At 51.2% G+C, this 11,415-nt stretch overlaps 1 protein-coding gene across 1 annotated transcript; it reads right to left on the bottom strand.

The window, feature by feature from the left end:
* Nucleotides 1-436: 436 nt before the first annotated feature.
* On the bottom strand, nt 437-8,907 carry DDX56 (DEAD-box helicase 56). Its single transcript, XM_012763370.3, has 14 exons — nt 8,761-8,907; nt 8,506-8,667; nt 7,799-7,959; nt 7,489-7,659; nt 7,254-7,344; nt 6,430-6,674; nt 5,996-6,115; nt 5,266-5,379; nt 5,053-5,147; nt 4,399-4,472; nt 4,169-4,258; nt 3,351-3,456; nt 1,124-1,200; nt 437-718 (listed from the first exon to the last, which is right to left on the bottom strand). The coding sequence occupies exons 1-14, from the start codon at nt 8,818-8,820 to the stop codon at nt 641-643; spliced, it is 1,644 nt and encodes a 547-aa protein (XP_012618824.1). The 5' UTR covers nt 8,821-8,907; the 3' UTR covers nt 437-640.
* Between the last annotated feature and the right edge of the window lie 2,508 nt (nt 8,908-11,415).

Raw genomic sequence — 11,415 nt, 5'->3', positions numbered from 1 at the left:
ATAGTGCATGTATGTATGCATGTCACACCACCACTTGTGCACTTAAGACACGTAGACAAAAGCTCATACACAAATGGGTTCCGGAAAGGACCAGCAGATAGCTGCCCTGGCTCCTCTGACTCTACAATGTGCACACATTGGGGAGGAGGGAGGCTCATGGCCAGGAAGACCCCTCTCCCAGGGGTGCCAGCTCATCTGTCTGCCTGATCCCAGGAGCCAGGGCAGCAAGAGGTGGACAGGAGGGCTCTGGCCAGCCACAGTCACATGCTGGATAAGAGCAGGCTTCTCTTCTCATGGCTGAGGGTCAGCTCCGCACAGCTGACCTCTGCTGGCCAAGCGAGTGCAGCAGCAGAAGCAGGCACTGCTGCCCTCAAAGTTTCCTGACTCCTGAGGTTTTAGGTCAGAATCCTTTCCCCTACATGCCAGAGGCACAAACTACGGCAGCTAGAACCTTTATTCTGTTCTTAAGGAGCAAGATGCCAGCCTGGCAGTGCCAAGGAGCTGGAGGGCCCAGCACTGCCTGTCCCAGAATTCAGTCTGTCCAAGCATTGCTTCCAGCACCAGAGCCGCGCCTGTCCATGTACATGGGGCGGGAAGTCCGCTCCACACTGTGCTCAGTCCTGGAGTGGCCCAGACAACCTCAAGAGGGCTTTGCTGCAGGTTTGAATTTCTTTCCTTTGTGCTTGAAGCTGCGCAGTGGGTTCTGGGCCTTCGTCTTCTATGGAGTCAAAGTCATAGGTTAGTTTGGGGGAATGAGACCAACTGATCAATCAACCATCCATCCACCCATCCGTCCACCCAAACTGAGACAGACACAAAGCGGGCCACATTGGCACTTGGCAAGGCCCCCGCAGGCCACAAGCCAACGAGACCAGAAATTTCTGCAGACATTGGGGGAGGAGGCGGAGGGCAGCAAGGGACAGAAAACCAGGGCCTTTGGGTGGCAGCAGAAGTGTTCCCAGCCCAAATGATTTTGTCTCAGCCACTGGATTTTGGGGGCTCAGTTCTTGGATACCCTCTCTTCCTCTCCCTAGGGCAAGGCACCTACACACCGTGGTGATGACAAAGAAGCAAGGTGGGGGAGGAGTCCTGCAGCTGTCCCCAAGGCCCCCAGGTGCCATACCTTGGCCTTCTTACAGGAGGAAGATGGCTTTTTCCGCTTCTTGTGAGGGTGTACAAGGCCACGAAGAGCAGAAGGAACTGGAAGGGATGCTTGGACTCAGCAGCGGCCTCACCAATGCCACCCCACCCTGTCCATCCCACAAGCCTTTCTCAGTGCTGCCCATTCCCTCACCTTACCCCTCCCCTTGACTCTGCCCCAGGCTCTCCGATTCTGATCCATCTGACAGCTTGTGACATATTCAGTACCACATTTGCACAGGACCAGAAGAATGGGAGTTCATTAGACTTCTACTGTCTAAAACAGTCTTCTATAGCATTTAGATTTGCTGTGATTAACATGTAGAAAGAAGGAAAAATAGGCTGGGAGTGGTGACTCACACCTGTAATCCCAGCACTCCGGGAGGCCAGGGCAGGAGGATCGTGCAAGGTCAAGAGTTCGAGACCAGCCTGAGCAAGAGTAAGAGACCCCGTCTCTACTAAAAATAGAAAGAAATTAGCCAGACAACTAAAAAATATAAAGAAAAAATTAGCTGGGCATGGTGGCGCATGCCTATAGTCCCAGCTACTTGGGAGGCTGAGGCAGGAGCCCAGTAGTTTGAGGTTGCTGTGAGCTAGGCTGATGCCATGGCACTCTAGCCTGGGCAACAGAGCCAGACTCTGCCGCAAAAAATAAAAATAAACTGAAAAATAATTTGAAAAAAAGAAGGAAAAATAAAGATGTATATCTTTAAAGTAAGAAAATGCAGCTGAAAGAAGAAATGTCTATAGTAGTTTCTTCACCTGTTGCTATACCTATTACTACAAAGTCACTGTGCCCCCACACCCTTCCTTCCACTCCCCCATCCCAGCTGCACCTGACCTTGGCTCTGCTCTCTCCTCACCCACCCCTCGGACTACACTAGGCCAACCACCCTGGGCCCCCCTCCTCAAGTGTCAAACGTCCCACATCCTGACTTTCCACCTTTCCCTGGCCTTTCTAAAACTCCTGACCACACCCTCCAAGCAAGAGACTCCACTCCTACTTGACAGAGCAGCCAGGGTTCCTCAGGCCAAAGCCCCAGCCTCACCTTTTCCCTTCCCCCCTTAACCCCACTACCTTTCTGGAGTCTCAGACCAGGACCCAGAATGGAGTCTCCTTGAGCTCACTGTCCTTTGGGAACCTGGCCCCTACCACTCTCTCGCTGGCATGATCATGTTCCCATCTCTTCTGGATCCTTCCCTGCCCTGGAATCTCCATCTCCACTCTCCTGCCACCTCCATGGCAGCAACACCACACTTGCTGGCTACTGGTCCAGGAAGGCCAGACCCCACAGCCCTGGCAAGGGGGCTACACTCGCTGCCCACAGCATCCTTTGCGCCACTCTTCTCCTTTACTCCATCTCAGGCATAAAAGTCACACCTGCACATTACCAAAATATCACATACAGATGCTAAAAGTCATTATCCAGACCTTGCATCAGATGAGAAGATTAGCCCAGGTTTAATGGCTATGTACATAAAAGTCTGGCCTTGGCCTTGTCTGCACCACAGAAACCACTCCAGGGGTCCTGACCTTGCACCTGCTAGTCCCTGTACCCCTCACTCTGTCCCCAGCTCTTCCCTTTGCTACACTGTCTCTTTATACCACACAGCGTCTGTCCCCTCAACAAATGTTTTTGTTTTAGAGATGGGGCCTCACTGTTGTCCAGGCTGGCCTGGGACTCTCGGGCTCAAGTGATCCTCCTGCCTCAGTCTCCAGAGTAACCGGGACTACAAATGCACACCACTGCTGCCTGTCAACTGTCCTTACCCAGACACTCCAGAGATGCCCTGGCCTGGACATCAGTGGCTCTGCCTCCTGGCCATGACCCTTCCTCACACTGTCCACTCCCTCCAGTCCATGGATAGATATTCAGCCAGTCACTGGCTCATTTTTTCATTCGCCCCATCCCTTGAGACCACATGGCCTTAAATCCAGGGGCTGCTGCCAACTCTGCACTACCTCAGTTTCCTCATCTCCACAACAGAGACAGCAATGGCTACCCCATGGGATGGGGCGAACAAGTTTTATAAGCGTGAGCTTGAACACGGGTGCACTTGTTTGTGGGCATGCATGCTGCTTGGATGTCCAGGGTCCTGTTCCACCCAAGCATCCCACCACTGAGCACAGGGGCTGACACGCAGCAGCTGAGGAACCAATGCCATTTCCCCCAGCCCACTGGCTCCTGATGCCCCTCGGCCACACTCACCCAGGTAGTCAGGGACGTGTCCCAGGTGGGGCTTCACCACCGCAGGGTGTAAGGGCAGGTCATGCCGCAGCAGCTGGAGGTCCCTGGGGTTGTCTTCAAAGTATGTCTGACAGGGGAGAGTGAGCACTGCAGTCAGCACTTTTCTTTCATGACTTCACAGGTTGAGTTTTTGGAAAGATGCCAGTCATACATTTTAAAATTTAAAAAGCACGATCAATCACACAGTGAAGTTGTTGTACCGCCTATGTCTCCATCATGCCACCTGCCCAGAGACAGCTAGCTACTGATGCTAGTTTCCTGCATTTCCCTCTGAGTCGCGCGCACTCCTACAAGGACACCATTACACGTTTACATACTTCCTTCTCTGTACCACAGACAGCAGCACCTGCACCCTTTCCACTTGGCATCATCTTACAGAGTGTTCTGTATTGACACATAAACAGCCTCCTCGTTCTTTCCCATATCTGTGTAACCTAAGGCTCTGGACGCACCTTAATTCACCTAGCAAGCCCCTTCTGTTTTCACCTTTTGGTTCCATAATAATGCAGTGATGAATGCCAATACATGTGTGACCATGCACATTCACAAGTATGCCTGGGGTTAAGTTTCAGAAGTAAAATTTCTAAACCGAGGGACACTGACCGTACCTACCCTAAGGCTGTGCCAGTTTACCTCCCAGCTGAGTTTGTCAATGGTTCTGGGCCATTTCCTCCCTCTCTCTAACAAAGGCTGGCATGCTGCCTGCTTCTGTTTCTCACCACTCAGCTCTGCTGGTCTCCAAGGGCAGCCGCCTAAGCTGTGCCCCAGCCTCGCCTTACCTTGAGCTTCTCAGAGTGCAGGAGCTCCTCCTTGATCTCCTTCAATCTCGCCTCCCGAATGGCCTGTTTAGTCACTGAGCGCATGGCATCCTAGGGATGGATGCTGAAGGTCAAGACAGGGAGACTACCCCAAATCCTCCCTCATGCCTGGATGCTCAGCAATGGGGTGCAAATCCTTGGGTCACAGCCCTCTACCCCCAATACTCCCCTCCCCACCGTGGCCAGCTTACCCTGCAGCGATAGCGGAAGCCCTCAATCTCCTCCATCCGGAACTGGTAGGGGAGCAAGATGGGGACCCCATTCTCTGTGGAGAAGGCAGCAGTGGGGTCCCATAGGTTGAGGGCTTAGGACAAGGCCTCATTCTGCCCAGGATTAGACAGCAGGGGACCCACTGCCTCCCTGGGATGTCAAACAGTTTATCCGTAGCAGTGTCTCATGGACAGTGGGAACCCATTGGTCCCCATGAGTGGATGAGGGTAGCCCATGTGGCCCTGTGTTTTGACAGGGGTCACTGGGCATCCCTGAGCCCCAAGACCTGCCACCCACTCTCTCCTCCTCTCCCAAGGCTGCTCTGATCCCAAGAACACCCCAGGATGACAGCCATGAAGAGCAGCTGAGGAGCAGGCAGCACCTGAGACCACGTGCTGTCCTGAGGTGTGTCAGAGCATCATGTTGGGTCACCCAATGCCCATGAGGCAGAAAGTACTTCAGTTTGCTCATTTGTCAAGGTGGACAGGGCCTGCCACACAGGACATGATAAGGATAGACAGCGGAAGCTGTTTGTCACACTACATAGTTACCTCTGCCACCACTATTGTGGGGTTTTTAAGGCATCGTGGGAGAAGCCTGGCCCTGTCCCAAGCTCACAGGAGCTGGGTTCTCACCTCCACTGAGAAGCTCCTCAATCTTGTCTAAGCGGGATTGCTCCGTGGGCAACACGAAGGTCAAGACTATGCCTGGGTTGTTAGCGCGCGCTGTCCTGCAAGTTGAGACACGTCAGGCTGCATCTCTGGCCTGTAGGTTCTGTCCATTACACCCCAAGTTCTCCAGCGTGCCCACAGCCCAGGTGCCTGGCCCATCACTGCTAACCCTCCTACCTGCCGGCTCGATGGATGTAGGCCTCAGGGGTGGGGGGGAGATCAAAGTTGAGTACGGCAGACACATGGTGAAAGTCTATGCCCCGCGCCACACCTGCCTCCGGATCAGGGGCCCTACAGAGATAACCAAATATTAGCCAGACCCTTCCTGCCCTCTGGGCAGGCATTCTCAAGCCTAATCAGCAAAACTTCCTCTAAACAAAGACTAAAAACTACAAGGCCCCGATATATGGAAGACTCTTCAACATCAGAATGGCTCCAGGAGTTAGGGTATCATAGGGCAGCCTGGAGCTTTGACATGGGTAAACCCTTCCCTCAGTTCTAGGGCAACAGAATTCACTGCCCTATGGGGTGACTGAGAACAACTCTGAGTCAGTCGATCCTTCAGGTGATCAGAGACTGAGGGGCTTCCACTTTCCCCTCAGAAATATGCTCCCTGCAAGTCACAGTCACACACCCAATGCAGGCTGGGCCATCTCCCCTGGAGGACAGTACCAACAACTCAGCCGTAATCTTGCCCTTTGTGCTGCACATGAAGTATGCAACCTTCACTCCCCTTCTTTACAGCCAGGCAGCTGAGCAAGGGCCTGTGGGGCTCTCTGGGCCATGCTACCAGCAAGGCCTGGAATGTCTGGCTCTTGCTCTATGCACTTTACTTTCAGTCCTCCAAAAAGCTGAAAAATAGGCCATTTTGAGGAAGGATGAGAAAAGAAGAGAAATGTGGACTCACTTGTCCCCTTTGGGTCCTCGGCCCCGCCGCTTGCCCTTGACAGGAGGCCCCAGGACTTCAGCATCAGTTGCTATGACAGAGTCATAGAAGCCTTGGTTGAACTGTGAAATGATGTGGCACCTGCGGTCCAAGAGTGGAAGGGTCAGCCTTACAGGACTGGAAGCCCCTCTCTCATCCCTAGCATCACAGTAACTATCACCCTTTCCTACTTTTTCCTTCTCTTGATTTCTTTGCCTATTTAACCTTTATGTCTCAACTTTCTCAGCTGAAAATCAAGTAACAGAAGGGATTTCAGAGTTGTAAGGAATAAGTTAGTATCCGTCAAGTTCGGAGCCCAACCCCTACCAAGTGCTTAAGAAACAGGAATATCTACTGCCTCCCTTTTCAATTCCTATCTTCCACATATCTAAACCAAGATGTCAGCTGTGGCAAACCTGGAGCGCAGTGGGAGTTCTCCGTTGAGCACACAGGTGGGGATGCTGAACTGTTCCAAGAACAGCCTTAGACGGTAACTCCGCTCCAGAGTGTTGACAAACAGCAGGGACTTGCCCCGAATCAATGACAGTTTGAGCAGTGCATACAGCAGCAGGAATTTGTCTTCCTCAGTCTCACAGACCACCTGAAACTGCTGTAACTGGTCTGGCCCAGGCAGCTGGGACTCCTGTAACTTGAGAGTAACCTGGAAAGAAAGAGGACAGGCTTGTGGTCAGGAAAACAAGAGAACACAGAGATGCTGTAACCACTTCCTTGCCAACCAAAGCACCATTTTAATGTAGGGCAGAGTTGCATTTAAGGATTCTTGACACCCTAAGTCCCCTCCAGTTTTGTAACCTAAAAACTCTATACGTAAAGCATTTGGGGCACAGAACAAAGAACACCACACCAATAAACTACTACATTGGGTAGAGAAAGCCTATGGCAACAGGCCTTCTGAAAGGTAAAATTTAATTAAAGTAAGAACCTTAGCCTTAAAATTTTGGCTCTGCCACTCAAAGCAGTCCCTTGTTGGGGAGTAGGGGAGAGGGGGTTCCTGCTCAGGCTATTAGGCAAAGCATGGTTTGAACAGGGGGACCACCCCTGAGTTCGCCTGGAAATATGCAGTAATTTTACATCACTGGCTTTTAGTGCCTCAGTACCAGGGATAAGACACCCAGTGACAAATGTCCCACCCCAAACACCAAAGGCTCTTCTGTGGAGTATCAATCCCTTAGAGTATCCCCATATCCACAGCTCTAGTCACTCCCATGGTGCTCCTTACTGGGTTATGTAGTACCAGCTCCTTGAGTGCTTGCACATCCTCGTTAAAAGTAGCTGACATGAGAAAAGCCTGGTAAATCCGGGGCAAGTGACTGAAACAAAACAAAGCCTGATCAGACTCCAGGTCCAAGGCTCTAATTGTGGCAGCTAAACTTCCAACCACCCTCCCCTAGGCCCAATTCTCTACTCACAAACATTTCCACTAGGAATAATCCCACTATTTTTTTTTTTTTTACCAGAGAAGACTTTTGAGTTCTTCCTCAAAGCCAAAAGAAAAAAGAAGATCCGCCTCATCCACCACCAGCAGCTCCAGAGAGTCACGCAGTTTCAAGTTATCTTGTTGCAAATGGCTTAATATGCGGGATGGCGTCCCCACCACCACATCTGGTTTCTCCATCAGCACAGCTCTGCAGGTGGGCAAGACATCAGTATCAGGAAGAATGTAGCAGCTGGGACCTCAACCGTTCTCTCTCTCTTGCTGCACACAAACCCAACCCTACCTCTCTGTGTAGCTTATTTACCTATAGCCCTGTTGCTTTCACCCACCTCTGAGAGGCTGAGTCTTCAGCAGCTGAGACATTGGCCACCCGGACATCTCGAGCACAGTAGGTAGCCAGCTGTTGAATCATGGACTGGGCCTGCCGTGCCAGCTCCTTGGTAGGAACAAGTACAAGGCCTCTCACAGCCTGTTCTACCACAGGACCTATCTGTAAAAACACGAATTAAAGACTTTAGCTAGCAGTGTACATCACTGTGTCCATCAGATGCTTTTCTCTACCTCTTCCAGGCAATCTGACCCACCCACTGCAATACACCTCAGCTGTGTTCTGACCAATCCCTCACTCTGCCTACTTTAGAATGTAGGGTTGGAGAGCTCTTTCTCCAGGCACACACTCTCGAAGAGAACATCTTACTTTATGTATATGAAATTATTTAAAATGTACGAGTCATACAGCTGAACTCTCACACTATTCTACAAGCAGGAAGAGATGTGCCTTCTTTTCACAGTAAAAAGAAAGGAAAAGGAAATGATTCGTTGACTATTACACAAAGGCTGATGATGGTAGCAGGGACTGGACTAGGATCCAGGTAACCTGAACTCCAGCCCAAAGAGTTTGTCACAACAGCACCAGGTTCTCTCAGACCAGCCTACACAGGTATAATGCCAAGAGAAAACCTGTGCTAGGGAGCACCTCCCTTCTCAGCCTTTTAGAGCCCGTCTCCTTCCTCCCCTCAACCTTCCCACTACCGACCGCCTTTCTGTGTAGCAGGAGCTGCAGCATCGGAATAGCATAAGCGGCTGTCTTCCCGGAGCCCGTGCGGGCCCGAGCCAGGAGGTCCTTCCCCTCCAGGGCCAGCGGAATGGCCTTTTCCTGGATTAGCGTAGGTCGCGACCAGCCCAGGTCAGTGATAGCCTACGAGAGACAAGGAGCGCGGTTCATAAGGTGCAGACGGTGGCAGCGCGTCCCACGGAGCCGGTAAGCTGGCTGTCCATCCCACCCCTGTACCTGCAGGAGCCGGGGGTCCAAGCCCATGTGTTCAAATCCCAACACTTCTGGGTCTGCCATGCTGCTGCTCCGTAGTGACAGCGCGCACGCGCGGCAGGAAGAACAAGTACGGCGGGGGCGGGTCAAAGTAACAGCCAATCAGCTTCGGGGGAGTCGTCCCTTCCCGGAAATGCTGGCGCTTAGCTCCCTAGTGGTTCTGCGGGGTTCTGCGGCTGTGATACGCCCAGGGCCGGGTCTAGGTGTACGTCGCGAGGCTTAGGGTCGAGTTAGAACCTTAGACAACAGAGCCCTCTACAGTTTCCTCTGGCGTTCCGCGACGCAGCTGACGCGCCTGGTTCTCGGGACCCACTGGAGGACGCTCGGTCGGTGCCCAAAGGGTTGGCAGAACCGTCTCCCCTGGATTAAAGTTAGGAGTCCGGCAGGCCAGGCGAGGCTGGCCATGAAAGAGCAAGTGAAGCGGGGCGCACCAACCTATTGTGGAGCCTCGGAGAGAGGCTGGGCTGAGGGCGTCCGGTTGGAAGAATGAGCAGCACAAAGCTTGCCACCAACTGCCTGAAATAGAAGGATGGTTGGTGTGGGGTTCCCAAACCTGGCTAACCACTTAACAGTTGGTTATAGTTCTATGGGTTCCAAGTCTGATGGGTCTCACAGGGCTAAAATCGAGGTGTAGTTCCAGTGTCAGACTTCTGACCTACAGAACTATTAAGATAATAAATTTGTGTTGTTTTAAGCCACTACATTGTTGTATTTTTTTTTTTTTTTTCCGAGGCAGAGTCTCACTCTGTTGCCTGGGCTAGAGTGCCGTGGCGTCAGCCTAGTTCACAGCAACCTCAAACTCCTGGGCTCAAGCGATCCTTCTGCATCAGCATCCCGTAGCTGCGAAAACAGGCATGTACCACCATGCCCGGCTAATTTTTCTATATATTTTTAGTTGGCCAATTAACTTCTTTCTATTTTTAGTAGAGACGAGGTCTCACTCTTGCTCAGGCTGGTCTCGAACTTCTGAGCTCAAAACCATCCTCTCATCTCAGCCTCCCAGAGTGCTAGGATTACAGGCGTGAGCCACTGCGCCCGGCCACATTGTTGTAATTTTTAAAGCAGAAATGGTAAACTGATACAGGTGGGAATTCTTATCACAAGTCTTTAAAAGTGGAAGAGGGGCCAGCCGTGGCGGCTCACGCCTGTAATCCTAACACTCTGGGAGGCTAAGGTGAGAGGATCGCTCAAGGTCAGGAGTTCAAAACCAGCCTGAGCAAAAGCGAGACCCCCCCATCTCTACTAAAAATAGAAATTAATTGGCCAACTAAAAATATATAGAAAAAAATTAGCCGGGCATGGTGGCATATGCCTATAGTCCTAGCCACTTGGGAGGATGAAGCAGGAGGATCACCTGAGCCCAGGAGTTTGAGGTTGCTATGAGCTAGGCTGATGGATGCCACTGCACTCTAGCCCAGGCAACACAGTGAGAGTCTGTCTCAAAAAAAAGTGGAAGAGGGAAGCTGAAGAGGTCTGAGTTGGTGCCAAGTGGTGACTCAACCATGGCTATTGGCATTGACGATGGAGGAAAGGGGACAGACCCTTGTGACTGTTAGTCCCACCCAAATGACCCAAGATAATCTCACTGTCCCCACCCCTGCTTTTTTTTTTTTAATACAGGGCCTCACTGTTGCCCAGATTGCCAGGCTGAGTGTAGTGGCATGATTATAGCTCACTACCGCCTCAAACTAGGCTGAAGGGTTCCCCCTGCCTCAGCCACCTGAGTAGCTAGGACTACTTGCCACACCCAGCTGATATTTTACATTTTTTCATAGATACAAGGTTCAGCTGTGTTGACCAGGCTAGTCTCAAACTCCTGGCCTCAAGTGGTTCTCCTGTCTCTGCCTCCCCAAATCCTGGGATAACAGGCATGAGCTATCATGCCTAGCCAATCTCCATATTTTAAAGTCATTTGATTAGCAACCCTAATTCTCCTTTGCCATGCTAGGTAACATATTCACAGGTTTCAGGGATAAGTGTAAGGACATCTTTGGGGAGTCATTATTCTGCCTATCGTACCACCCAAATCCAAACCTACTGAGACTAGACCTGAGTTGCCTAGGTATCTGTTGACAAGCTAATGGGGTGATTCTGTGCACACCTGTCTGAGGTGTGCAGCCCACCATCTGAATGCCAGAGGCTATCTTCTGGCTGTTGAAAACAAAGTCAGGCTGGGACCAAATGATGAAGATAGGCACTGCTGGTCCCACTGAAAATTGGGGAACTGGGCTGGGATAATAGAGGATGTTAAGAATGCATGCCCCCTTTCCTGCAACTTTTTTTTTTTTTTTTTGTGGTAAAGAGTGAGAAGGCTGTTTGGTAAGGATATTGTAGAGTCTAAGAAAGCAGGAACTTCAAAATGGAATCAAGGGTAGTATGAGCACAGAGGAGGAGAATCACCAGAATTCTTTAAATGTAGCCTAACAGCTATTTCTAAAACAAACAAAAAAACTTTTTTAGGCTATAATGTATCTGTGAATGACACTAGTATGGAAATCCTAATTCTCCCCAGAGCCACCAGCTATTAGCCCATCCTCCAGCCATCCCAATCCCACCTGCCTCATCAGTGTAAAAGTATAATGCACACCCACCTTTGTCCTCACTCCATTCTTTTTCCTA

This window comes from Microcebus murinus, chromosome 9 (genome assembly GCF_040939455.1).
Source record: "Microcebus murinus isolate Inina chromosome 9, M.murinus_Inina_mat1.0, whole genome shotgun sequence".
NCBI lineage: Eukaryota > Metazoa > Chordata > Mammalia > Primates > Cheirogaleidae > Microcebus > Microcebus murinus.
Note: the sequence above shows the minus strand (reverse complement) of the source record. Positions and strands in the feature narration are given on the sequence as shown.